The sequence below is a fragment of the Pelophylax lessonae genome, assembly GCF_965119305.1.
Source record: "Pelophylax lessonae genome assembly, chromosome: 6".
Lineage (NCBI taxonomy): Eukaryota > Metazoa > Chordata > Amphibia > Anura > Ranidae > Pelophylax > Pelophylax lessonae.
Window position 1 is genome coordinate 107,027,079 of NC_138773.1, and position 24,973 is coordinate 107,052,051.

The 24,973-nt window shown below is 47.6% G+C and overlaps 1 protein-coding gene across 1 annotated transcript in view; it reads left to right on the plus strand.

Moving 5' to 3' along the window:
* The window catches only part of EIF2AK1 (eukaryotic translation initiation factor 2 alpha kinase 1), a 112,550-nt gene extending 106,502 nt beyond the window's left edge, over window positions 1-6,048 (plus strand). The window contains exons 13-15 of the mRNA XM_082261884.1: window positions 322-401; window positions 1,587-1,820; window positions 5,846-6,048. Coding sequence (XP_082118010.1) covers window positions 322-401; window positions 1,587-1,820; window positions 5,846-5,968 — 437 coding nt within the window. The 3' untranslated portion in view covers window positions 5,969-6,048. The remainder of the gene's footprint in view (window positions 1-321; window positions 402-1,586; window positions 1,821-5,845) is intronic.
* The last annotated feature ends 18,925 nt before the right edge of the window (window positions 6,049-24,973 follow it).

The window sequence follows — 24,973 nt, forward strand, 5'->3', positions numbered from 1 at the left end:
GTGAAGCCTTCCTCCCTGCTGATTTTGGTTGTGATACCAGTAACACAAATCTACTCTTCTTGTCACTGTCCCCCATGCTGATATATACAATGCATCAGTTACCACCACTACCATTTTTATTTATTTACTTTATACAATGCATTTTTTATTATAGGTTCAGTTTGTATTCTGCAGGTGTGCAGCAGGCTTTTTTTTTCATGTCTCTTTGTAACTGTAATAATTTTTAAGACCTATGTAATGCCTATGGCTGTAAAATGATTTCTTCCTATTATGTCTTCGAACAGTTGAGTTATAATAATACCATGTAATTGTCTCATGCAGACTCAACACATACTTCAGGAGTTGGCACCTGCTTATATGCTGCTCAAGAACAGTTGAAAGGATCACACTATGATTTTAAGGTACAGTATTTCTTCCAATGTTGCTCTACGCAAAGATTAACCACTTGACCTCCGGAAGATTTACCCCCTTTGTGACCAGGCCCTTCTTTGTGATACAGCACTGCGTTACTTTAACTGACAATCGTGCGACGCTGTACCCAAAAAAAATTGATGTCCTTTTTTTCCCACAAATAGAGCTTTCTTTTGGTGGTATTTGATCACCCCTGGGTTTTTTATTTTTTTGCACTACAAACAAAAAAGACCAACAATTTTGAAAAAAATATTTTTTACTTTCTGCTATATAACGGTAAAAAAAAAAAAAAAGAAAATTTAAAAATCAAATTTCATAATCAAATGTAGGCCAATATGTGTACTGCTACATATTTTGGGTAAAAATAATCCCAATAAACGTATATTGATTGGTTTGCGCTAAAGTTATATCGTCTACAAACTGTAGGATATATTTATGGAATTTTTATTTATTTATTTTACTAGTAATGGTGGCTATCAGTGACTTATAGCGGGACTGTGATATTGCAGCAGACAAATTGTGCCCTGACACTTAGGACACTTTTTGGGAACTGGTAACAATGCAGTGATCAGTGACAAAAAATATGCATGGTCACTGTACTAATGACACTGGCTGGGAAGGGGTTAACATAAGGGACCATCAAAGGGTTAATTGTGTGCCTAGCCAGTGTACAGTGCTGACAGGCAGTTATTTTTTCTATGGGGAAAGCAATGATCCATATTCATGCTTTGCATGAATACAGAATCAATGCCTTCCCTACTGACAGAACGGCGATCTCCCTTGTTTAGATAGGCAGATCGCCTTTCTGGCTCTCTGCCTAATGATTGGCGGGTATAGAGTCTGCGTACCCGCACATCATCCCCTGTGGTGTTGTAATCCCAGCGGTAGCGGGTCGACGGCGGCGTCCATGCACGTCCCAGACCAGGAAATGCAGGATCACGTATCACGGGATCTTGCAGTACTTGATCCTGCACAGCAGAGCCACCTTGGCGCTGTATATGTAGGTTATACGATCGGCAAGCGGTAAAAAAATACATTGCTGTACGTGTATATTGTTTCTGTAGGTGTGAAAATGCAACAACAAATTTAATAAGTTTTATCATTCATCTTTACTTGTATCTATTTCCAGTGGGTTGTGCTGCTCTCATTTTAAACCATAACATTGTGTCTTGCAGTCAGATATGTACAGTGTGGGCGTTATATTGCTGGAACTCTTCCACCCGTTCTGGACTGAGATGGAGAGAAATGACATTTTAACGTCTCTGAGCAAAGGCATTATTCCAAAACCCTTTGAAAATCACTGGCCAGTGCAAACCAAATACGTTAAGCTACTGACCAGTGCAGAATGTGGACTGCGACCATCTGCTGATCAAATGCTGAAATGTGAACTCTTTCATGACAAGGAAAATGTAAGTATTAATATAAGGGTAATGTTTGCTGTAATGGCAGTCCCCTTTGCCCTTTTTTCCATCGTTAAAGTGATTGTAAAGGATTTTTTTTTTTAAATAGCAAACAAGTTATACTTGCACAGAGTGGTCCTGAACCTCCTTTTTTCAGTTACCCTGCTGGCTCCTCTTCTCGGTATGCCACCATAGGAAGTCGCTGCCTGCATCCATAGACACAGCGTGGCTCAGTCATGTCCCCTGCTCCTTCGTCACAGGATTAAGGGGAAATCTTTCCAAAAGGTACACAGAGGGTTGAAGAAACCGGACAGGGGCTCTTTAAAGAGAAATGATATGGTTTATGGTCAGTTTAATTTTAATTTAAAGTTTGCAACTATTTTTTTCTTAAAGCAGATCAAACCCCTACCCCCCATTTTGGGCTCTTTCCCCGACTTACCTTTCTGTAGGTTCTCCAAAGTTTGCCCCCCCCCCCCCCCCCCCCCCCCCCACCTAGCAGATCCAGTGTGTCCTGCAGAATCACCTTCTTTTCTCCCACTGATTGGGTCTTGCCGTTCTATGGTTTTTGTGATCTCGTGGGATTCTGCCAGCTCGTCTAGGTTCAGCCTCCCGATGACACGCTGCTAGGCTCACACCCATCTCCTTTGTGAATGGAAGACTTTGCTTCCTGGGTTATGTGACGTACATATCCTGCGAGGTACAGCGAGCACAGTGCATGCCATTCAGGCGAGTGCATTGCATTGGGGGTGGGACCAAAGCTAGTTAATGTTCATAACTGCATGGATTATGCTGCCACTTTCAGATGAATGGACACTGGTCAAAAAAAAGTCAGGAATCCCCACCCAGGCATAACCCCTCCCAGCTCAATAGTCATGTGCTAGTGTCTGAAGGTGATGGATGCTTCCCTGAGCCTCTCTGAAGATCTCTACTTTTGGAACTTTGTTCCTACATCTCCCTGCCTGTTCCTTACAACCCAACAGATTTGGGGTGGCATCAAGGGCAACAAATCTCTTTCCTGGTTAAAGTGATTGTAAAGGCAGAAGGTTTTTTATCCTAATGCATTCTTTGCATTAAGATAAAAAGCTTCCACCAGTCCCCTTAATACTTACCTGAGCCCCATCTCTATTCAGCGATGTCCACGAGTGCCTCAGTCATCTGGGACTCTCCCTCCTGATTGGCCGAAACACAGCAGCGGTGCCATTGGCCCCCGCTGCTGTCAATAAAACTCAGCCATTCAGAAGAGAGAGGGAGCAGGGCCGAACCACAGCTCCATGTCTGAATGGATACACAAAGCTGCAGCTCCACTCGGGTGCCCCCATAGCAAACTGCTTGCTGTCCTGGCACTCAACAGTGCCCGGACAGCAAGCAGGAAGGGAGCAGGAGCTCCAGCCAGGGACCTGGAGACTCTGGGCTGCCCTGTGCAAAACCACTCCACAGAGCAGATAAGTATATACCATGTTTGTGTTTTTAATAGAAAAAAAAAAAAGAGAGGCTTTAGTATCACTTTAAGACCCAATCCACCAGGCATGTCAGTGCTTCCTGGGCTTTTGAGCATCAAGCTTCTCTTCCAAGTTTGTTAGCTACCTAGCCTTCCCTTCATACATTTACTAAGTTCTACCAGGTTGATTTTAATGCCTCTGCTGATGCTATTTATTTTTATTTTATTTTTTTTTGGGGGGGGGGGGTCTTGCATGCAGTTTTGTAGTGGGATTTCCTATTTCTCTTTGAGGAATTGGGTGTTGTCCTCCCCTCATGTTCAGTGCTTGGAAACATTCAAAGTAGTCATGAATATTAACTCCTCTTTGTCCTGTGATCCTGTGGTGTATGATTAACCCCTTCCCGCCCAGCCTATTGTAATTTGACAGCCGGGGGGGGGGGGACTTTTGTTGTTCCAGGTGGACGTCCTATGACAGCCGATGACTGATCAGTGTACTGGACCGCTGCCTGTACCATGTGATTGCTGTAACCAATCACTGTACACAATGGATGGCTTTCTTTCATGCGGTTCATTGTGTTGCTAGCTCTGATTGGTCAAAGTGATCACATAGTACAGCCCAACTGTACCCATGTGGTTAGCTGTGGCCAATCACAGCTAATCACAATAGTAAACAAGGAACTAATCAGTTTCATTCAGTAAAAATTTTGCTTTGTTTTTTTACATACTGTCACCAGTCAGTGTCCCTGATCACCACCACACCAGTTATATGATGACACTGTACTGTGGTGACCGTATGAAACAAAAAATTGTGGAAATTTTTTTTTCACTTAAATTTTTCCAAAATTTGTGACAAAATTACAACTTCAAAAAACTCTCCATGTCTCTTACTAAATACCTTGGACTGTCTACTTTCCAAAAAGGGGCCATTTGGGGATATTTGTACTATCCTGGCATTTTTGGGCCTGAAGAAGTTTGATAGGCCATCAGTACATCAGGATTGATCAATTTTTAGAAATATATACACTATAGTTTGTGGATTCTAAAACTTTCCTACAGACAAAATAATAAACGCAGATTTGGGTTATTTTCACCAAAGAAATGTGGGAGAATACAGTTTAGTCTGAATTTTTTATCATATATCAAATATTTAGCAAATAATAAAAAAACTTAGGGCTGACTAAATACCACCAAAAAGCTCTATTTGTGTTAAAAAAAAGATAAAAATGTCATATTGGTGCAGTGTTGCATGACCGCGCAATTGTCACTCAGTTTGCGTGAGCTGAAAGCTGAAAATTGACCTGGGCAGGAAGGGGGTGAAACTGCCCGATTTTGAAATGGTTAAGCAACTAGGATTTTTGATTTGCCTGCAAAATGCTTTTTTTTTGGAGTTTATTGTATGACACGGAGTTGTCTACCCTCTTGCTTGCGTTCGTCATCGCTTGCTACAAAACTGAGGCTTGGCTATTGCCCATTCGCCTAAAGATGGTAACATAACCAAGTAGTCATAAATATTAATGCCTCTGTGTCCTGTGATGTACGGCAAGGGTAAAGGATTTTACAAGTCAACCATAATCCTTTTAATTAAAAGGCTTCTTTTAGCACAGCTAAAAAGTAATGGTGCTAATGATTTAATAAGGATACTTGATCTCCACCTGATAGCTGGATAGAATACTACATCATTTTAAAATGCAATACTTTTTTTTTTTTTTTTTTTTTACTCCTGACCATATAATATAAAAAAAAAACATGCACCAAGCTACTATATATTCCTTAAAAGCACACTTCACTAGGCAAATAGCTGTGTCTTGAACATATTTGCAGTGTAGTCCAGCTGTCAAACCTTTATCCAGTGTTACAATCTGGATCTATTGGCAAATCTATGTTCAGACACTTTTCACTATATCCCCTCTCTCAAAGTTTACTTGCCATGTTTCAACTAGGTATTGTAGAGAAAGCAAAGGATTTCATTCACTGGTTAGATGTGCACAACCAATCAACCAAAAGTCTTTTTAACCTTCCCGATCTGCTTCCTGTTGGGTAGGAGAAGTAGTTTCCTGGTTGACTGATGGGTAGGAGAAGTAGTTTCCTGGTTGACTGATGGGTAGGAGAAGTAGTTTCCTGGTTGACTGATGTAGAGTCCTAAAAATTCAATAATTCCAAACTTTCACAAGAAGACCTAAGCAATGAAAGGCTCCATGTTTTTTCTGGTAATGTTTCTTTACTTTAAAGGATAGCAGTACAGTTTCTACAAAGAAAAATGTGTTTGTAGGATCAGACTTTTTCTTTTCTTCATTTTTTTGGCCCTAGACTTCTTTGGCTGTGGACTCCATAGCAGCTCCTTGAGTTACAGCAGTAGTCTAGATAGAATTTGAATGCTGACCTTTAATACGTAAATTTTTGTAAGATGCCCTTAGTAACTGCCTAATGCTAATCCTGTGGCTTCAGTACGTGAGTCAGTGATCTTTGTCAAGTCAGAAATTCTGATCTTCTTCATAGTTATTCTACCTCAGTGACTCAAAAACTAAATCAGATTGGCAGTCAGGCAATTAGTAAAATGCATATTTGCTTTTTAATTATTTTTTTCTCTGGTTACTAGGTGATGCAGGATCTCCAGCAGAAAGTTCTTGATTTAGAGAAAGAAAACGAGAGACTAAAAAAGAGCTTGGAGCTGTTACAAGGACAGATGTCAGGCAGACCGGGAATAGAATCTCCAGTATAAATTCCTCTTCACCTCCTGCCAAGTTGTCCCTTGCCTTTAGTACATAAACGTGTACATTGTAAAATAAAATAACTTTATTTTATATATGCATGCCTTTTTTGTGGAGTTTTCACCTGTGAAATTATAAACTTGGAAAGCTGTATTAATGGTTCAGTTTACAGATTATGAAATCTGAGCATATTTTTGGCATCCAATTTCAATACTGCATACTGTTATGCACCAAGTCTGATGTCATGACGGACCAGTCACCATTGGATTGTGATACTGGGCAATACTGCAACATGAGTGCTGTGGTGCTTTGCCGTGCTATTAATTGTGAATTGCACCCCAATGAACTGTGCAGCGTCAGCCAATGCAAATGTGCAAAAACGCATTATAGCACTTTCAGTGTGTTGTATTGTAAAGCATTCCCAAAAAGGGAATCAAGTGAATTTTTTGGTCCATTGCTTGGGCAGCCTAGTCCTAATGCATTCTTAACTATACACACATCAATGCACAACAATACACGTTAACACATTGCAATAGACTGCTTTCAGTGAATTAACCTTTCCTCCAATTAAGCCACCCAAAGTGACTGTCCAAATGCAATGTATTTAGCCTCAGGTGGCAGTTTCAATTACATTTTTGTGAAAATATTTTAGAGTAATGCCACTGGTGAGAATTTTAAGTCATTCACATTTTCTCTATCGTTCATTGACAGATGCAGCTTCATATCTTCTTGACCATTGGGTTATGCTGCCCCCTACATGAGTAGGACACTAGGCAGGAAAAAGCTTTCACCACCCCTATGGGGCTGTCCCTGCAGGCATAACCCCACACACTCTGCTACAGCCCTCAGTTTGTTTCTGCCTAGTTTAGGAGTGGGACCTAGTTCCCTGCTGGTACTTCGGTCTTAGCTGTTATTCTTTTTTTGGGAACCTTATTTGTACTTTATTCTTTAAGTAGAGTTCCTGGAGAACTACAAGCAACAGCTGGCTGGGTTTCGGACTGGAAATTCTAGATCCTTAAGGTCTACCAGCCTGGCCAGCGAGTGTGAGCAAGTTATAGTCCAGCACTAGGGCTCACCACGACAGAGCCCCGTTGGATGGGGACGAGCCCGCAAATGGACCGTCTCGCTGGGACGCAAACTACCTGGAACGCCCTGAGTCGCAGTGTACCCCTTGGCTGGCAGTACCCCCACCCCGGGTGGGAGGTAATCTGTTCAGAGTGGTGCCCACCTGATATTGTGGTATGGTGAGTGTCCCCCCAATTCTCTGGTGGTCTCAGGGAGAACATGGGTCCCCTCCTCAGAATAGTCAGACCCTTGGGTATACCTCAGTTCCCGTAGCCTCTCGGGTAGACAAGGGCCTCCCTCGTAGGCGGATATATTGCTGCGGTGGTTCTGTGGGGGAGGGGGGGTTCTGGTGGGGTCTCCTCCTGTGGACCATCCGATGCCTTTGTTTGCCGACCTCTCTGGGGGTCCTGGAGACTGCATGGCGCGCCGTAGAGGCTGCCTTTTTGCTGTAGGCTTGCTCTGCATTGATGATAAAATAATCTTCATCGTAATGCATGGGCAGCCATTTTCTTAAAATTCCCCATAGAAAGGCATGGGGCGGCCATTTTCTTGTAGTCCACATGCTGGACAGCACAGGCAGACTCTGGATACTCTAGGCATGACCCAGGTGAATTTCACTTCATGTGTCAGATCTTTCTGCTGTACAGATCGTTTCTGCAAGCCTCCTGATCAGTTTGGTAAAGTTTTTTTGGGGTCTCTTTGGGTTTCCTCAAACACACTGCTGACAGACTGTTAGGCTGGGAATTGCTGTACCGCTGTGTAGCGGTGCGATCGGGTTTTTGCAACTTTTTTAAAGTGATACTGCATTGTTTTTCCTCCAGTGTAAATGGAGTCCCAGGATAAAATTTCACTTACAGACCCTCAGTGCGACTGCGGAACCCTCTGGATCGCAGCCCATATCAGATTTTACGGCGATCTTGAGAAGCCTGGTATCAAAAGTGGATTTAGTGTTAAAGTAACTCTAGCCGTAAATGCCCTGTACCTTCGCCTCCTTCTGCTGTATCTTCCGATTCTGAGGCAGATATGGTCACCGCAGACGCATCCCACCCTGGTGGCTCTGTGTCATCGCATTCTGATGGCGAAGAGGACCTGTCCTCGTCAGTCGCTGCGCGTTGGTGGAAGCACCTATAATTTCAGTGCGTGAAACTTGAAAAATGGCGGATGAGTCTACAGTGTCAGAAACACAGGTGTCTTTTGGCACCTGCAAATCCCAGAAATCAGGCAAAGTGTATCCCTGCCCGGAACTTTTTGACAATCTTGTCAATGAACAGTGGGGGCGCATCAAGCACATGTTGGTGCCCAAACGTTTTAAATGCTGTTATCCCTTCGCAAATAAGGTTTACTGTAACGGAAGTGTAGGTGGGACAGAACACACATGGAGAGCAGGAGTGCCGACAAAGCCTTCTATTGAATGGTAGCGGTAGGCTCACAAAGAAAGGGGCCAAAACAAAGGTGCCCAGGGTCAGACCCAACGTGGGTAGGACAGCGTTCCAGATAACAGGGGTAGTCCGTAACAGGGGGCTCCCGATAGAATGGGCAAAGTCCTGGCCAGCGAGGGATTGGGCCACACACGGATCAGGGCAAACAATGAAGTGACAAAGTCCAGGCAGAGTTCTGGTAGGCCCAGTGTTAATCCACTCACCAGCAGGCAGATACAGGATAAATTCAAAATCCAGATTGTAGGAAGGGACAGGGTAAATCCAAAATCCAGGTTGGCAGGCAGGTATGAAGAGGCCCGCAGGAACCACTAGGGGAGTCTGTAGGGGACACACAGTCTTACAAACAGCAGAGATGAACAACACAGGAGGGACTCTCACTCAGCTAAATATCTTAGGAGTTGGCAGGTCTCCCTGGAGGCACTTGTGGTAATAGGCTCACCTACTGAGGGTCTTGCTGCCGGGTATGGTATGACAAGGGGATGAACACTGTAGACTCCCCGAGGAGGATTGGGTGCCGTGGGGGTCAGCCAGTCACTGGGAGGCTGGGGTAGAGGTCCTTTCCGCTGAGGCCAACTCTGGGTAGTTGACTGGGCAACTGTGGCTGGTGGACGTGGTGCGACGGTTCTGAGGGCAGCTGGCCTGAAGATGCCCTGGTTGGTTACACCTATGGCACCGGCAGTCCAGAAATAGCCCAGAAGGACGAGGCCGGTAGGGAGGGACTGGGGATGGTGTTGGGGTGACAGGGTGCTGGAGTAGTGGCATGGGAGTGCCGGGAAGTGGTTGAGCTGGGTTCTGGGCCTTGGGTTGTTCGGCTACCAGCCTCTTCCAGCAGGGTTTAATGGCAAGGGCCTCGTCTGCCAGTGCAGCAGCCCGCCCGAGGGTGCCAGGGTTCCTCTCCTTCACCCACTCCCGTACCTCTGCTGGGCATTTGGCAAAGAATTGTTCCTTCAAGAAGGCGATGGATAACGTGTTCAATAGTAAAGGCCTGCTCCCCCTCCAGCCAGCGTCGGCAGGCCCGCGAGATATTGTGTGCATACATCTTGAAGGAAGGCTCAGAATGACAGGAGAGGTCCCAGAATTGGATCCGGTGAGTTTCTGAAGTTACCATGTAATGTTCTAATACAGTCTGTTTTATCCTACTGTAATCTCGATTCCACTGTGTGTCCATTGTCCGGTAGGCAGCAGCCGCACCACCTTCCAGCAGGCCCACTAGGCACCTCCAGCAGCTGACATAAGTGTTCGAAATCCTGGAAGAACTCGTCCACATCCCCTGTAGCTTCACAAAATGGCTTGAAGTCTTTACGAGTCACCCTTGGTAAATCAGGCCCACCGGCTCGTGGGCTGGGGAGAGGGTCTTATCCCCTGAGGCCTCTTATGGTTTCTCGCTCATGAGCCCTTCGGATAGCCTCCCTCTTGTCATCCAAGTTGGCCCCAGGCCCGCCCCACTTGTTCCCTGCCTAGCCAGCGCGTGTGACCAACGGCTCCAATGTCCACCGGCCACTCGCAGTCTCCCACAGGAGAGGGAGAAAGACAGATGGCTGATGTAAACACAGCCGTCTGTCATTTTGCTTAAACTAATAACAGAGGCTATGTAGGATCGTATGTCTCTGTGATTACTTCACTAGCCACACCCCTAGGGACACATTTAACCCCTTGATCACCCATAAGTTAAACCCTTCCCTGCCAGTATCATTTTTACAGTAATTGTGCATATTTATAGCACTGATTACTGGAATGTCACTGGTACCCCAAAAGTGTCAAAAATGTCAGTCAGGGGTCCGATCTGTCTGCCACTCAGTACAGGCACCATTGAAAGAATGGCGTGCATTTTCCAAGGCATCCTCTGGAAGAAGTGTAGAGTGTGATGGCACCACTCTGCCTCTCCACCTTATGAAGTAAAAGAACGCTTTGCATCATGGAACCTGGAAGCAAGTGGAGATCATGGAAGTGACTCTACTTCGGTGATTTCCAGTGCCATCGGCCAGGTATTGTATGTACAGTAATACCTTGGTTTTGCGAGTAACCTGGTTTACGAGTGTTTTTAACCACTGGCCGACCGCTCACATGGAGGGTACTGTGGCAAAGTGGCTCTCCTGCGTTCAGTGACGTAGACCTACGTCGGGCGCGATCACGGCTCGCAGGGTGCGCGCCCTGCGAGCCGATCCTGGTCTGATTCGGCTGAGAATCGATCAGTCACCAGATGTAGACCAATGATTTTTGGTCTCGATCTGGTGATCGGTTCTAGCCAATGGCATCATGTCCCCTGCCTGTGTAATGTAAACACAGGCAGGGGAAGTGATGTAATCTTCCCTCCTGGAGCCCTTTCGGTTCCAGGAGAAGAAGCATCAAAAATGTGAGTTCCACCAAACACTACACTGACACTACCTCACATAGGCACATTTTAACCCCTTGATCACCCCCCCAAACCCCCACAGTGAACACTATATATACAGTGGTATAAATATCTTTTCTCTGGCGCTCATTGACAGACGTAGTCCTCGGTGATACACCACCTTCGGGTTATGTTGCCTCCACAGGAGCAGGACTAGACAGGAAATTAAAAAGCTCTGGCCACACCCTAGGGGCAGTCCCAGAGGGTATATCCTCTCTCTCTCTGCCTCAGCAAATCAGTTATTTTCTGTCTAGTTAGGAGTAAGGACCTAGATACCTTGCTGGGATCTTAGGTCCTGGCAAGAATTTTTTCTTAAAGGATTTTTTAGACAGCTTTTTTTCTCCAGAGTTCCTGTGAGATCTTCAAGCAAGAAAGCTGAACTGGGCGACGGGCTGGATGTTGAGATCCGGTGGTCACCCCAGTTCAGCCTACGAGCGCGTGCAGGCCATAGCTCCGCGCTGGGTCGGCCGCGACAAAGTCCCATTAAAGGACTGTCCACGCGAGTTAAACGTCTCGCTGAAACGCCAAAGACCATGAGTCACGGCGTCCGTATCGGTCGACAGCCCTCCCGCCCCGGTGGAGAGGGGTACTGTCAGGAGTTGGTGCCCGCCTGGTTCCGGTATGGTGAGTAGTATGTTCCCCCTTTTCCCCTGACGGGTCTTGTGGTGAACGCGGGCCCCTCTCTGTATGGTAAGATAGAGTCCCTCTCTATCCTATAACATGACACAGATCCTCCTACTTTGAGTGTGATTTTATGTGCAAAAAGCCAGGAGGCTTGGTTTGGGAGCTAACAATCTAATTGTATACATGTTAAAAAGATGTAATCTGTGGCATTCTGGGAATCTTACGGTGTTAAGAATAAGCTACCTACCAGTCAGAAGCCACGGACATGTAGACTGCCTTCCTAATCAGATCTCCAGCTATTAGCAGGCCTCCCGAATGGCCATGCGGTCCGCCAGGGCCGGTACCGCCAACCACGCCATATCCCCATGCAGAGAGAGTGTTGTGTGCCCTGCAGCACACCGCTATTCAGTACAGGCCGCCGCCATTTTTTTTTGCTGGATCGCACGAGCCGCCATTTTGGCGTAGCCTCGTGTCTCCAGCATGGGGGCGGCCATGTTTGAGGTGATCCAAACACCTCGTGGAGCTTGGGGGAGGCGCCGGAAGGCGTGCAGAGGGGCGGAGCCGTCTCCTTTCTTCCTGGGCAGCCAGCCAAAAGACTTCCTGTTTGTTAAGACAGCGCTGTAACCTGTTGCAGTTAAACTCTGAGCATCAAGTGGTGAGCCTGGGGGTCTATCTCTTTCTCTCTCTCGATCGATAGGGATCCCTAGCAGGTAACACTAAGGGGCTTTTGTGGCGCTGGGGGTCTGAAAAAAAAAAAAAAAAAAAAAAAAAAGTTTTTTATTTTTGAATTATATTATCCAGGAAGTGACTGGAATTATCATGGACCCTGCCACACATATTCCCCCACCTGTTTCCCTCGAGGGGGCCATGGGACCCGCCGGTGCACAGAGTATAGAGTCATTTACAGCAATTTTGGAGTCTATGGTGGCTCGGGTGGAGGCGGCCTGTCAGGGACGGGGGTCAAGGAAGCGACCCCCGCCTACCCCTATACTATCTGACACCTCTGACTCAGATTCAGAGATGGTCACTGCAGTTGCAGGTTCCTCTGCAAGGGCTGTTGTCTCAGGTAAAGCCCCCTCAGACAGTGAGGAGGACGTTCCTTCTCCCGCTATAATTCAGGAAGAAGCATTGGTAGACGCACTAGTTGTGGCAGTGCAGGAAACCTTAAAACTTGAGGCTTTACCGGCAGAGGCAACTGAAACAGAGATTCCTTTTGGTACTAATAAGCCCATCAAAACGGTGAAGGTTTTTCCTGTACCTAAATGTTTCGGTAATCAGATTAAAGGAGAATGGGAGCATTCTAAACGTACCTTTACTATTTCCAAGCGTATTGCTAGACGCTATCCGTTTGAGGAATCCATCATTAAGAAATGGACGGTACCACCAGTGGTGGATCCACCTATTTCCAGGCTGAATAAAGCCACGGTTATTCCAGTGGAGGACACTTCGTCCTTTAAGGATCCGGTGGATCGAAAGATGGAAGCAGAGTCCCGCACCATCTTCTCTCTGATAGGGTCAGCTTTTAGACCAGTAATTGTTATTGGTCTAGTTTCCCAGACACTTACGGAATGGGCGAAAATGGTACGCCAAGATCTTAGGGGAAAAGATATTCCCCAGGAGACATCTGATTTGATGGAACAGATTATACAAGGGCTACAGTTTATCTGTGACGCAGCCTTGGACACTACCCCCCTATTAGGGCATGCATCTAAATCAGCGGTGATCCTCAGACGTGTGCTGTGGTTAAAATGCTGGTCAGCTGACCTAGGTTCCAAAAAGACCTTGACTAATCTCCCTTTTCAGGGGAATCGTCTATTTGGGGCCAACCTAGATGAAATCATTAAGGATGCCACTGGGGGCAAGAGCACTTTTTTGCCACAGGCTGCTAAAGCTAAAGGACCTCGCAACAAGCGAGGACCTTTCTTTACCGCCCATAAAGGGCGCCCGGCTGGTACTAGCGGGAAAGGCAAGACTCCTCCAGGAGGGTTCAAGAAGGGCTGGTCGGACAAGCAAAGGACCAACCCAGCCAAACCCGAAGCAAAGGAGTACACAGCCTGAAGGTGCGCCCCCACCCGGTTTCAGGGTGGGGGGACGTTTTTACCGGTATTCAGGACATTAGATCGAGCATCAACCACTACTACCGGTGCGATTCTTCCCTTCCAACATTTAAGTACTACAGGAAGCGGTAGTTACCGTTCCCTGAATAGATCTTTTCCTTTACCTTTTCCTAAGATTAGTCCCTATACCTCACAGGAATCGGATCTGGTTGACCAGATAGGCCAAGTAGCCTCTAGTCGGGTGACTTCGGTCCCTGAGGTTCAACCAGAAAAGATCACCTTTCCTGATAACAATCAGGTATCTGATAAATGTGTGGGAACAGAAAACGACCAGACTTTCTCGGATGGTCGGGGCCAGATACCTCTAGGGACGCCTGGTTCAGATTCTATCAGCGCCAGTGGTCCTAGAAATTCTAGGCTGGCCTCCTCAAGCCGGCCTGGCCGACTTGGACATGTTAGTCGTAGACGTTCCGTGGGAACTTAGTCTCAGGGAGTGTCTGTGGTCTCAAGGACCAATTTACCATCATGCTTTACAGTCGCTGGGTTTAATGGCCTGGCCATTGAGACCCAAGTACTGAAGGACAGAGGTTTGTCTACTTCAGTCATTCCTACCCTTATTAAAGCAAGGAAAGCGACTTCCAGCAAAGTCTATTATCACACATGGAAGACTTATATTGCGTGGTGCGAATCTTTAGGATTTCCTCCACGTACCTATTCGGTGACTCGAATATTGGCCTTTTTGCAACAAGGGGTTGAGCAGAAGCTAGCCTTGAGCACCATCAAGGGTCAAGTTTCAGCATTAGCAATCTTCTTTCAGAAGCCTTTAGCTACCAAATCCTTGGTGCGGAATTTCATCCAGGGGGTGCGGCACCTGGCTCCTCCAGTCCGCGCGCCCTTACCGCCCTGGGATCTTAATTTGGTTTTGTCGGTTCTACAGAAACCTCCCTTTGAAAACATCAGGGAGATTCCCTTGCTTACTTTATCCCAGAAGGTGGCCTTCTTGGTGGCTATTACTTCTGCTCGCAGGGTGTCAGAACTGGCTGCATTATCATGCCAGTCCCCATACCTAGTGATTCATAGGGATAAGGTAGTACTTCATCCTAAGCCATCTTTTCTTCCTAAGGTGGTTTCAGATTTTCATCTGAATGAAGATATTGTACTACCTTCCTTGTGTCCTCAGCCCAAGCATCATCGGGAACATGCGTTGCATTCCTTAGATGTGGTTCGGGCAATCAGGGTATACCTGAAAGCTACGGAATCATTCCGTAAGACGGATTCACTTTTTGTGATCACGGATGGCCCCAGAAAGGGTTTGCCTGCATCTGCCGCGACCATTGCTAAATGGATTAGACAAACGGTGGTACAGGCTTATTCTATTAAGGGTCAGAGTCCTCCGTTCCCTGTTAGGGCGCACTCCACTCGAGCGCTCAGTACTTCCTAGGCCTTTCGCCATCAGGCGTCAGTGGTCCAGGTATGTAAGGCGGCCACCTGGTCGTCGGTACATACCTTTACAAAATTCTATAAAATTGATGTGACGGCATCGGCGGATGCCTCATTTGGCCACAAGGTTTTGCAGGCCGCAATTTGAGGAGACCGGGGGTCTACCTCGAGGGTTTTTTCTGTTTGAAAAAAAAAAAAAAAATAATTTTTCTCTTTTTTTGTTGAGTCTCATCATTAAGGATGAGCATTGTAAACTTCTAGTTGGCACCGGTTGGGCCTTCTAGATTGGGATTTGATTTCATTTTCCCACCCCTCATTTGTGATACTGCTCTGGGACGTCCCGAAGGTGGTGTATCACCGAGGACTACGTCTGTCAATGAGCGCCAGAGAAAAATGGATTTTTGTAAAATCTTACTGTAAAATCCTTTTCTCTTAGCTCATTGACAGACGTAGTCCCCGCCCCTCTGTTTTTTGAGTTGGGTTAAAATCTCTAAAGACTGCTTTTTCACATAACTGATTTGCTGAGGCAGAGAGAGGGAGGATATACCCTCTGGGACTGCCCCTAGGGTGTGGCCAGAGCATTTTAATTTCCTGTCTAGTCCTGCTCCTGTGGAGGCAACATAACCCGAAGGTGGTGTATCACCGAGGACTACGTCTGTCAATGAGCTAAGAGAAAAGGATTTTACGGTAAGATTTTACAAAAATCCATTTTTACTGATCATTGTATTAGTGTCACTTGTGACCCTAATTTGTGCTTGCGCTAGGCCCAAATAGGTTTAGGCCACCTGCCATCTATCCCCTATAAAGGTTTAACCCCTTGATCTCCCCCAGTTAACCCCTTCAATGCCCTGTCACAGTGTTCACTATATACAGTGATTACCGATCACTAGTGTCACGGGTGACGCTACTTAGGCTAGTTAGCGTCAGGGTCCCACCACACCACCGTTATTTAGCGTCGGTTAGAGTCAAGTACACGAACACACACACATACACACACACCTCCATTACTAGTATAGTGTTTGAACAATTCAATATCTGATCTGATTACTAGCGTCCCCATAGTTTAGTGTTCCTAAAACGTGGTGTTCGCACAATCAGCACTGATTCCTGCCAGCACCTGCGTTTAGCCCCTCCGCCCAGCCCACCCTTCCCAGGCCAGTGCAGTAATCAATAGATTATTGTCACTTCCAAAATCACATAAAACCGCTGCGTTAGCAGAGTCAGGCCTGATCTCTGCTAGCACTAGCAGTTTTTTTTTTTGTAGTGACCAAAAAGTCCTTGACAACCAGGTGCTTTTTTACCGGTTAGTCACACTACTGTACCGGTAAATATAGTTGATAAAATGTCCAAACGTTGGTACAATAGTGCAGAGGCCTACAGTATACTGACCATGTCAGATGAGAGCGATGGGGAAGCCTCACTGGCAGAATCAGGGTCAGTATATGAACCTGTAGACAGCAGCGGCTCCCTGACAGACCGCTCCGACGACGGATGGGTCCCTGCTAAGGTCAGGCGTACCCGACCCCATTCTGGAGTTGCTGAGATGCAAGAACTGGATGTTTCTCGTATGCAGCAGAGTGCTAGTACTAGTGCCGTGGCAAACACGAGTGGCCTAGTACACCCTGGACCTAGTACAACCAGCACTGCAGTAAGACTTGGTGACGTGGCGATAAGTGCAGTTGAAGTATTCAAAAACAGGCCCGTAAAGCCCATAGTGTCCTCCCTGAAGCGCTGGCATATCCTAATTGGCAGCCCACAGATTCTACAGCACCAGTACTTCCCCCCCCCCCCCCCCCATTCACTGCCCAACCTGGAATTCGAGTGGAAACAGCTGGTTTTAATCCCCTTAATTTTTTTGAGCTGTTTTTCACTGAAGATCTTTACAGATCTATTGTGGATCAATCAAATGTATATGCTGTTATATTCTCCGTGTTGTGAGAGACACAGGACTCTGGTGTGGAACAACGGATGTTTATTCAGCACTCTCTGTACAGCATTACAGGACAGCTCTGTATATCAATACATCTCTACATGTGTCTAAGATGGCCACTCTGCCCCTTGACCCTTGTCATCACTCCTGGGTGGAGCCAGCCTTAAAGTGACAGTACATGTGAAACCCTTCAGGTATAACACCTTCCATCCATCCCTAAAAAAAAAAAACAACAAAACGAGAACAGGCATAAAACAGTAACTCATAATTGTCCAATACAGTCCTCCAACTCAGGAGATTTACATGGCTTCTTACGCGTCCGGATGTGAGAACAACTTCCAGGGATGCTACGGGGAGAACATGGCAGCGGATCACTTTCAGCGGGCCCATCAAAAGTCTCGTAACCGGTCTTGCATTTGAAACCGGTCAGGAGGGCGACAGTGTCGTTGAGGACGGGCACCCAGTGACTCTGGGCCGGAGGAAGCAGGGCTGGCCGGAATGGACACCGGCGGAGCCAAGAGGGGATCCCCTAGCTCAGAGGGTGAACAAACCTCTGGACCAGGGCTGGAGGGCTCTGTTGGAGCTGAGTTCAAAAGTTCAGAGTCCCCCCAAGCATCAGTCTCAATGCCTCCTGATCCGGTAGGAGCAGATCCTTGAGACACAGGAGGTGCAGCCGATGTCAGGGATTCAGGCAGCTGAGAACGAGGACGCAATTGGTCCGCATGCCGTCTGCAAATGGAACCATCTTCCAGGCAGACCCTATATATTTTGGGTCCCAAAGTCTCTGCGACGATAGCAGGAAGCCAACGAGTGTTGGAAGCGCCCATAAGATCGGGCCCATACCTTTTGCTGGGCTGTAAACCGGGGAATCTTGTCTTGGGACTGCCGTACATGTTCCTGGACCGTTTGAGGGCGGAGCATATACAAAACAGTCCATGGCTGCCGACCCAAAAGAAGTTCAGCTGGAGTTTTTCCAGTGGTTGCATGTGGTGTGGTTCTGTAAGCAGAAAGGAAGGGGTCCAGCTGCTGGGGTGACAGGGACTGTTGTTTACTTGTAGCCACAGTAGCTTTGAAATAGCGTTTGAAGGTCTGTACAAACCTTTCTGCTTGACCATTTGTAGCCAGGTGGTAAGGTGCGGTCAACTTGTGTTTGATGTTGTGGGCAGTCAGGAAACCCTGAAACTCCTGGCTTGTGAATTGTGCACCGTTGTCTGTGACAATTTCTCTGGGGTATCCAAACGTAGCAGCGAGATGTAACAGTATGGAAATCGTCGCCCTAGTCGTCGACTGGGTAACAGGAATGACCTCAGGCCACTTTGAATGGGCATCAATAATGATCAAAAAGGTGTGTCCTCTGATCGGGCCTGCAAAGTCCAAGTGTAGGCGAAACCAGGGAACCATGGGCCAAGTCCAGGGCTGGACGCACCCTCGAGGAGGGTCTCTTGCAGTTTGTGCACATCCAGCACACGCATTCACATATGTTGTGATATCGGAGTCGAGGTTCAGCCACCACACATAGCCTCAGGCCTTTTGTTTCATACGCGTGCCCCGGGATGACCAGTATGTAGCAAGTCCAGAATGTGTCTCCGGAGGGTCTGTGGAACGATCACTCGGTCTCCCCATAAAACACAGTTGCCAGCCACAGTTAATTCCAGACGCCTACGGAAGTAAGGTTCATAATCCTGTGTGACAGTTGCAGGCCAACTGTACCGTACCCAGGAGAGTATTGTCTAAAGGAAGGTATCCTTGGCTGTATGGGCTGCTACTTCCCCGGAAGACAGAAAGGATATGCTGGTGTAACGACAACTCTTCACAGGTGGAGAAGAGTCTGTTAATGTCCTTGTCAGACGGGACATGGCGTCTGCATTAGCATTGGCATCATGGCTGCGATACTGGATTTTGTAGTTATATGCTCCCAAGAATGGGGCATAGCGTTGAAGATGGGCCGCAGTCGTCTGGGAGATGCCTTTGTCAGGGCTAAAGATCTGAAGGAGTGGTTTATGATCAGTCAGTATGGTGAATTCCCTACCATACAGGTAAAGATGAAACTTCTTAATTGCCCATATGAGCGCCAGAGCCTCTTTGTCAATGTGAGAGTAATTGCTTTCTGCTTTTGTCAACAACCTGGAGGCGATTGCCACAGGTTTCTCTGACCCATCTGGTAAAAACATGAGATAGTACAGCCCCTAGACCATAGGGTGAGGCATCACAAGCCAAGGTGAGAGGCCTTTGGAGGTCATAGTGCACGAGCATGCGTGACGCCAACAGCTTTCGCTTAGAAACTTCAAAAGCACGTTGGCATGCAGCCGACCAGTTCCATCTGGAGTTTTTCTCCAAAAGCTTGTTTAATGGAAACAAAGTGTGTGCTAGATCCGGCAGGACTTTGTGGTAATAGTTCAGCAAGCCCAGGTATGATCGCAGCTGTTGGACGTTGGTTGGGGCTGGAGCTTTTACTAAAGCATCAACTTTGGCTTCCGTGGTGTGTATACCCTCTGCATCCACAAGGTGGCCACAAAACTCCAATTTAGGTACCATGAATTGGCATTTCGCTAAGTTCACTTTTAGACCCTGCTCTTGGAGTCTAGCCAACACAAGCTACACGTTACGCTTGTGTGACAGAACCCACTGTCACTGTGTGTTTTGGAGGGGACTGTGCGCAAGCCTCCTACCGACAGACTATGGGCCAGAAGCTACTGGAGTTGGGCGCTGCAGCCTTTTGACTTTACCATCCACTACTGCCCTGGGAAGCAAAACGGCAATGCCGACGAATTATCCAGGCAAACAGACATTGACTCTTTGGGACTTGTTAACTCAGTTAACCAGTTGGAGGTCTAGTACCTGGATTAGTCTACCTTTGGGGGGAAGAGATGTGACGGTACTAGCCGTCACTATGGGTGACGGATCACCCTGTCCCTGGATTGTAAACCCCTTTGTGTCATTTTCTTATGAGTTTGGGACATTGCATTTTATTTTCCCTTTATTCATCCTCTGAACAACTGACTCATGGCATTGAGTTAATGTAATGTAATGTTACAACCCACCCCCCCCCCCCTCCTGTTTCTGTGTCTAAGTGTGTGGATTCATGGCAGACAATGGTCTGAGTTGGAGACATCTCTCCGCAGGGGGTGTGTATTAAGACTGCATGTTTCAAATGTACAAATGTTCAGTTCTCATTGGTTGGTCCCTGTTCCCTTCCCCCCTTCTGTGGAAAGGCTAAGGGGAGTTTCCCTAACTGTATGTAAAACTGTTGTCTTGGAATGTAATAAACAGTTTAAGCTCTGCATGGTTAACCCTCAACACCTGTGTGGATTGTCTCGTGATTGAGGGGTTACAGGCTGGATATGGCTTCTCTGCAGGCTGTGGGTGCGTTTGGAGGACAGGAGACACAGATCCGGCGGATGTGCCCACCTGGGGTACAAAGATCCGTTACATTGGTTGGCAGCGGTGGGATGTCTCCTGCAGTCCAGGACATCCAAACCACCACCAGGATTCAAGATCTGGGCAGCTGCCGAGGAGTGATACGGGGACCAGCCAGCATGAGAGCGGAGTTCGGGAGGAGGCTTCAAGGCATGCGGAAGCACCATCGGGGACCAGCGACAGAGCACACCAGGCTCGGCTGGGAGGATGTGATCCGCCGGCAACTCTGGCATGAGGCGCTAAGCCACGAGCGGCACCATCAGGGGAAGATCCTTCCCTCCTCCACAGAGATGTACCGGACGCAGTACTGTGCGCGAGAGGTGTTCCTGAGGGAACGACCACGAGATGAAGGGAAGACGGAGCTCGGAAGATTGGTCCAGGAGGAAATGAGGCTGGACGCCAGCTACAGAGCCCTCCGGTGGTTCGCGGCTCAACTGTGGCCAGGTACAGCAGATGGCAGCCCAACAGAAGGCGTTGCCTATGGCGGCATGGGGCTGCTCCATCAAAAAATGTACGGAGACCCAGACTTTGGGAGCGATGAGGAGTGGCGGCTGGAACACATTCTGGATTTCCGAGATGAGGTGCTGGACCTCCCCGACGAGGCGTGTGACCTGGAGGAATTGGAGTTCCTGGTTGAGCAGGAATGGGAGCTCGAGATTGCCTACAAGCGGCTGTTTGACGGTGATCAGCAGCCTGGCATGGCTCCCGTTGCCTGGGACTGTCCCGAGAGAAATAGCAGACAGTCACGAAGATGAGAAGCAAATGGGGCCAGGGGTGACCCTGCGTTTTCCCGTACTAACTGCAATGGAAGAAGCAGCGATGATACAGAGGGCACTGCGAGCGCTAGAATGCCGGAATGCCCCGGAGGTCCCCCAGGCAGCGAGACCAGCTGATAGCATGAAGGTCTCAGAAGGGGGAGTTGAGACAGGCGCTGGAAGGCTGGGAAATGGTGATCAGCAGCAAGTCCAGAGTATCTCATCTGGTGCCCCAGCAGAAGCACTGGCTACAGGGCAGAGTGCCCCTGGCATCTGCCCAGCATCAGAAAAAGAGTTGGATCCGGAGAGTCTGAGAGAGGATCTGCGTGAGCTGTTTTCCCAACAGCAGATACCCCCACCGGGAGTAGAGGAAGCAATTCTCCCTCCCCAACAATTGGACACTACCCCAGTGTTTATCGCCCCAGCAGAAGCGCTGGCTACAGGGCAGAGTGCCCCTGGCATCTGCCCAGCATCAGAAAAAGAGTTGGATCCGGAGAGTTTGAGAGAGGATCTGCGTGAGCTGTTTTCCCAACAGCAGATATCCCCACCGGGAGTAGAGGAAGCAATTCTCCCTCCCCAGCAATTGGACACTACCCCAATGTTCATCCCCCCAGCAGAAGCGCTGGCTACAGGACAGAGCGCTGATGGTCTCTGCCCAGCATCAGAACCAGAGATGAAGAATCCGGGAGACAGTCCCTGCAAGATACCTTCTCAGCGGCTGGTAACTACACCAGGAGAAAAGCAAGTACCTTTTTATCCCCAAATGCATAGCCCTACCAGCCTACATTCCCTACCAGCGGAAGCGCTGGCATCAGGGCAGAGGATTATTCAGCTCCCCCCAATATCTGCAACCCTGCCCTGGATCAGAGGAGTGCAGACAGCTGTTCCAACTCTGCAGCAGCTGTTTTTATTCATGGGAGACCCTATGTGCGGTTTTGCTCCCCAGCGCCAGAGTCGTACTTTTACTTTTCCTGGTTGCCTGGGGTGGAAGTTTGTGACTAACACAGGTCCAGACCATTTGAGGGTCAGGAACCTCGTTAGTCTGTTTTTAAAAGGGGAGAAATGTGACAGAACCCACTGTCACTGTGTGTTTTGGAGGGGACTGTGCGCAAGCCTCCTACCGACAGACTATGGGCCAGAAGCTACTGGAGTTGGGCGCTGCAGCCTTTTGACTTTACCATCCACTACTGCCCTGGGAAGCAAAACGGCAATGCCGACGAATTATCCAGGCAAACAGACATTGACTCTTTGGGACTTGTTACCCGACTAACTCAGGCACAGACCAGTTGGAGGTCTAGTACCTGGATTAGTCTACCTTTGGGGGGAAGAGATGTGACGGTACTAGCCGTCACTATGGGTGACGGATCACCCTGTCCCTGGATTGTAAACCCCTTTGTGTCATTTTCTTATGAGTTTGGGACATTGCATTTTATTTTCCCTTTATTCATCCTCTGAACAACTGACTCATGGCATTGAGTTAATGTAATGTAATGTTACAACCCATCCCCCCCCCCCTCCTGTTTCTGTGTCTAAGTGTGTGGGTTCATGGCAGACAATGGTCTGAGTTGGAGACATCTCTCCGCAGGGGGTGTGTATTAAGACTGCATGTTTCAAATGTACAAATGTTCAGTTCTCATTGGTTGGTCCCTGTTCCCTTCCCCCCTTCTGTGGAAAGGCTAAGGGGAGTTTCCCTAACTGTATGTAAAACTGTTGTCTTGGAATGTAATAAACAGTTTAAGCTCTGCATGGTTAACCCTCAACACCTGTGTGGATTGTCTTGTGATTGAGGGGTTACAGGCTGGATATGGCTTCTCTGCAGGCTGTGGGTGCGTTTGGAGGACAGGAGACACAGATCCGGCGGATGTGCCCACCTGGGGTACAAAGATCCGTTACAGCTTTGTTTTCCTGGTCCGTCAGGCCCGTGATGAGCATGTCATCTAACAGGCACTGTGTGAAAGGAATGTCCGCCAAAATCTCATCCATTTTGCGTTGCCAAATGGCAGGGGCGGAGGCGGAGGCTACACCAAACACCATCCGATTGTATTCATACAGTCCCTTGTGAGTGTTGATGGTTAGAAACTTGGGGGACGAAGGGTGGACCTCAAACTGTAAATAAGCTTGCCTGAGATCAAGCTTGGTGAACTTTTGACCTCCTGCAAGAGAGGCAAAAATGTCATCTACTCTGGGTAGGGGATACTGGTCTATCTCCAGTTGAGAATTTAGTGCCATGCGGAAATCGCCACAAATGCGTAAGTCCCCATTCGCTTTCTTTACTGGTACAACTGGTGATGCCCACTCGCTGTGCTCTACCTTTGAGATGACACCTTGTTCCTCCAGCCGGCTTAGTTCAGCTTCCACACCTGCTCGGAGTGCGAAAGGTACCGTCCAAGCTTTGAAGAACCTAGGCTGGGCATTGGGTTTCAGCCTGAGTCTCACACAGTCATGCTTTATTTTTCCCAAATGGTGAACAAAGACTTGTGGGAATCGCTGTTTCAGGGATTCCACCCATCCCTCTTCATCCCCTGATGGGATGGTCACGGTTTTGCAGGGGTTAATGGCGATGTCTGGCATGCCAAAGTAAGCAATCCAGTCTCTCCCAAAGAGAGGGGGTCTCCCATGTTCTAGGATATATAATGGCATTCTTTTCGTCTGACCCTTGTAGGATACCTGTAATTTCACGTAACCCAGTGGGTGGAGTATCTGCTTTGAGTATGTCTGCAGTTTGATTGGTGTTGGACAGACAGTTGTTCGGATCAGAAGTTTTCTCCATTGTTTCTGGGTGATAACTGAAACTGCTGCTCCTGTGTCTACATCCATCTTGAGTTTCTTTCCTTCCACGGTTACCTCTACAGTCATTGCTGAGGGTGCTGAATGCATATGATACATGTCCAATCTGTGGAGCACTTCCTCATCCTCTGATTCAGATGACGATGTATATCTTCCCACCATATATGCCTTTGTCCTGGGGTTCAGAGGTTGTTTATTTCGCACCATCTTACTACGGCAGACTCGTTTCAGATGGCCTGCCTTACCACAATTATGACAGAGCTGATCCTTAAACCGGCAGACTTTGTGATCATGGTCTGTATTCCCACAACAGTAGCAAGCTGACTTCCGGGTTGGTGAGGTTCTATATTTACAGTTAGCTGCAGTTGGCTTGACTGCTGTTCTGAAAACTTCCTCTTTAACCTCTTTCCTTCTGCTCTGGGGGTTCAATGCCTCTGTATCTTTCACAGCCATTTCCATCACTGAAGCTATCTCAATTGCCTTTGTAAGGGTAAGTTCTTTCTCTGTTAACAGTCTCTTTTGGCTAGACTCACTATTTAGTCCCATGACAAACTTATCCCTCAGTGCAGTTGGTAAATACTCCCCAAAAGAACAGGTTGAGGCTAGTCTGCGAAGGGCGAGCACATAAGCCTTAATATCTTCAACTGGCTGCTGCTGCCGCTGATAGAACCGGAAACTATCTGCAATCTCTAGTGGTTTAGGCTAGAAGTGATTCCCTAACAGTGTCGGGAGCTCTGCCAAAGTCTTAGTTGCTGGTTTTTCAGGGAAAAGGAGATCCCTAAGAGTGTCATATGTCCTAGCACCAACCAGTGTCAGAAATACTGCTACTTGCCTGTCGCCTGGGATGGCATTTGCAGCAAAATATTGTTCTAGTCTCTCAATTCAGGAACTCCACGTTGTCTGTTCTCCATCAAATTCACTAAATGTCCCGATCAATGACATTTTCCTGCTGGGCTCTGTGGGTGTTTGCATCCAGCTGACAATCCAGAGTTCTTTTTTTTTTTTTTTTTTTTCTTCTTTTTCTTTCTCACATAAATAGTAACCTTGTGAATCCCATCCTCGTCGCCACTGTTATATTCTCCGTGTTGTGAGAGACACAGGACTCTGGTC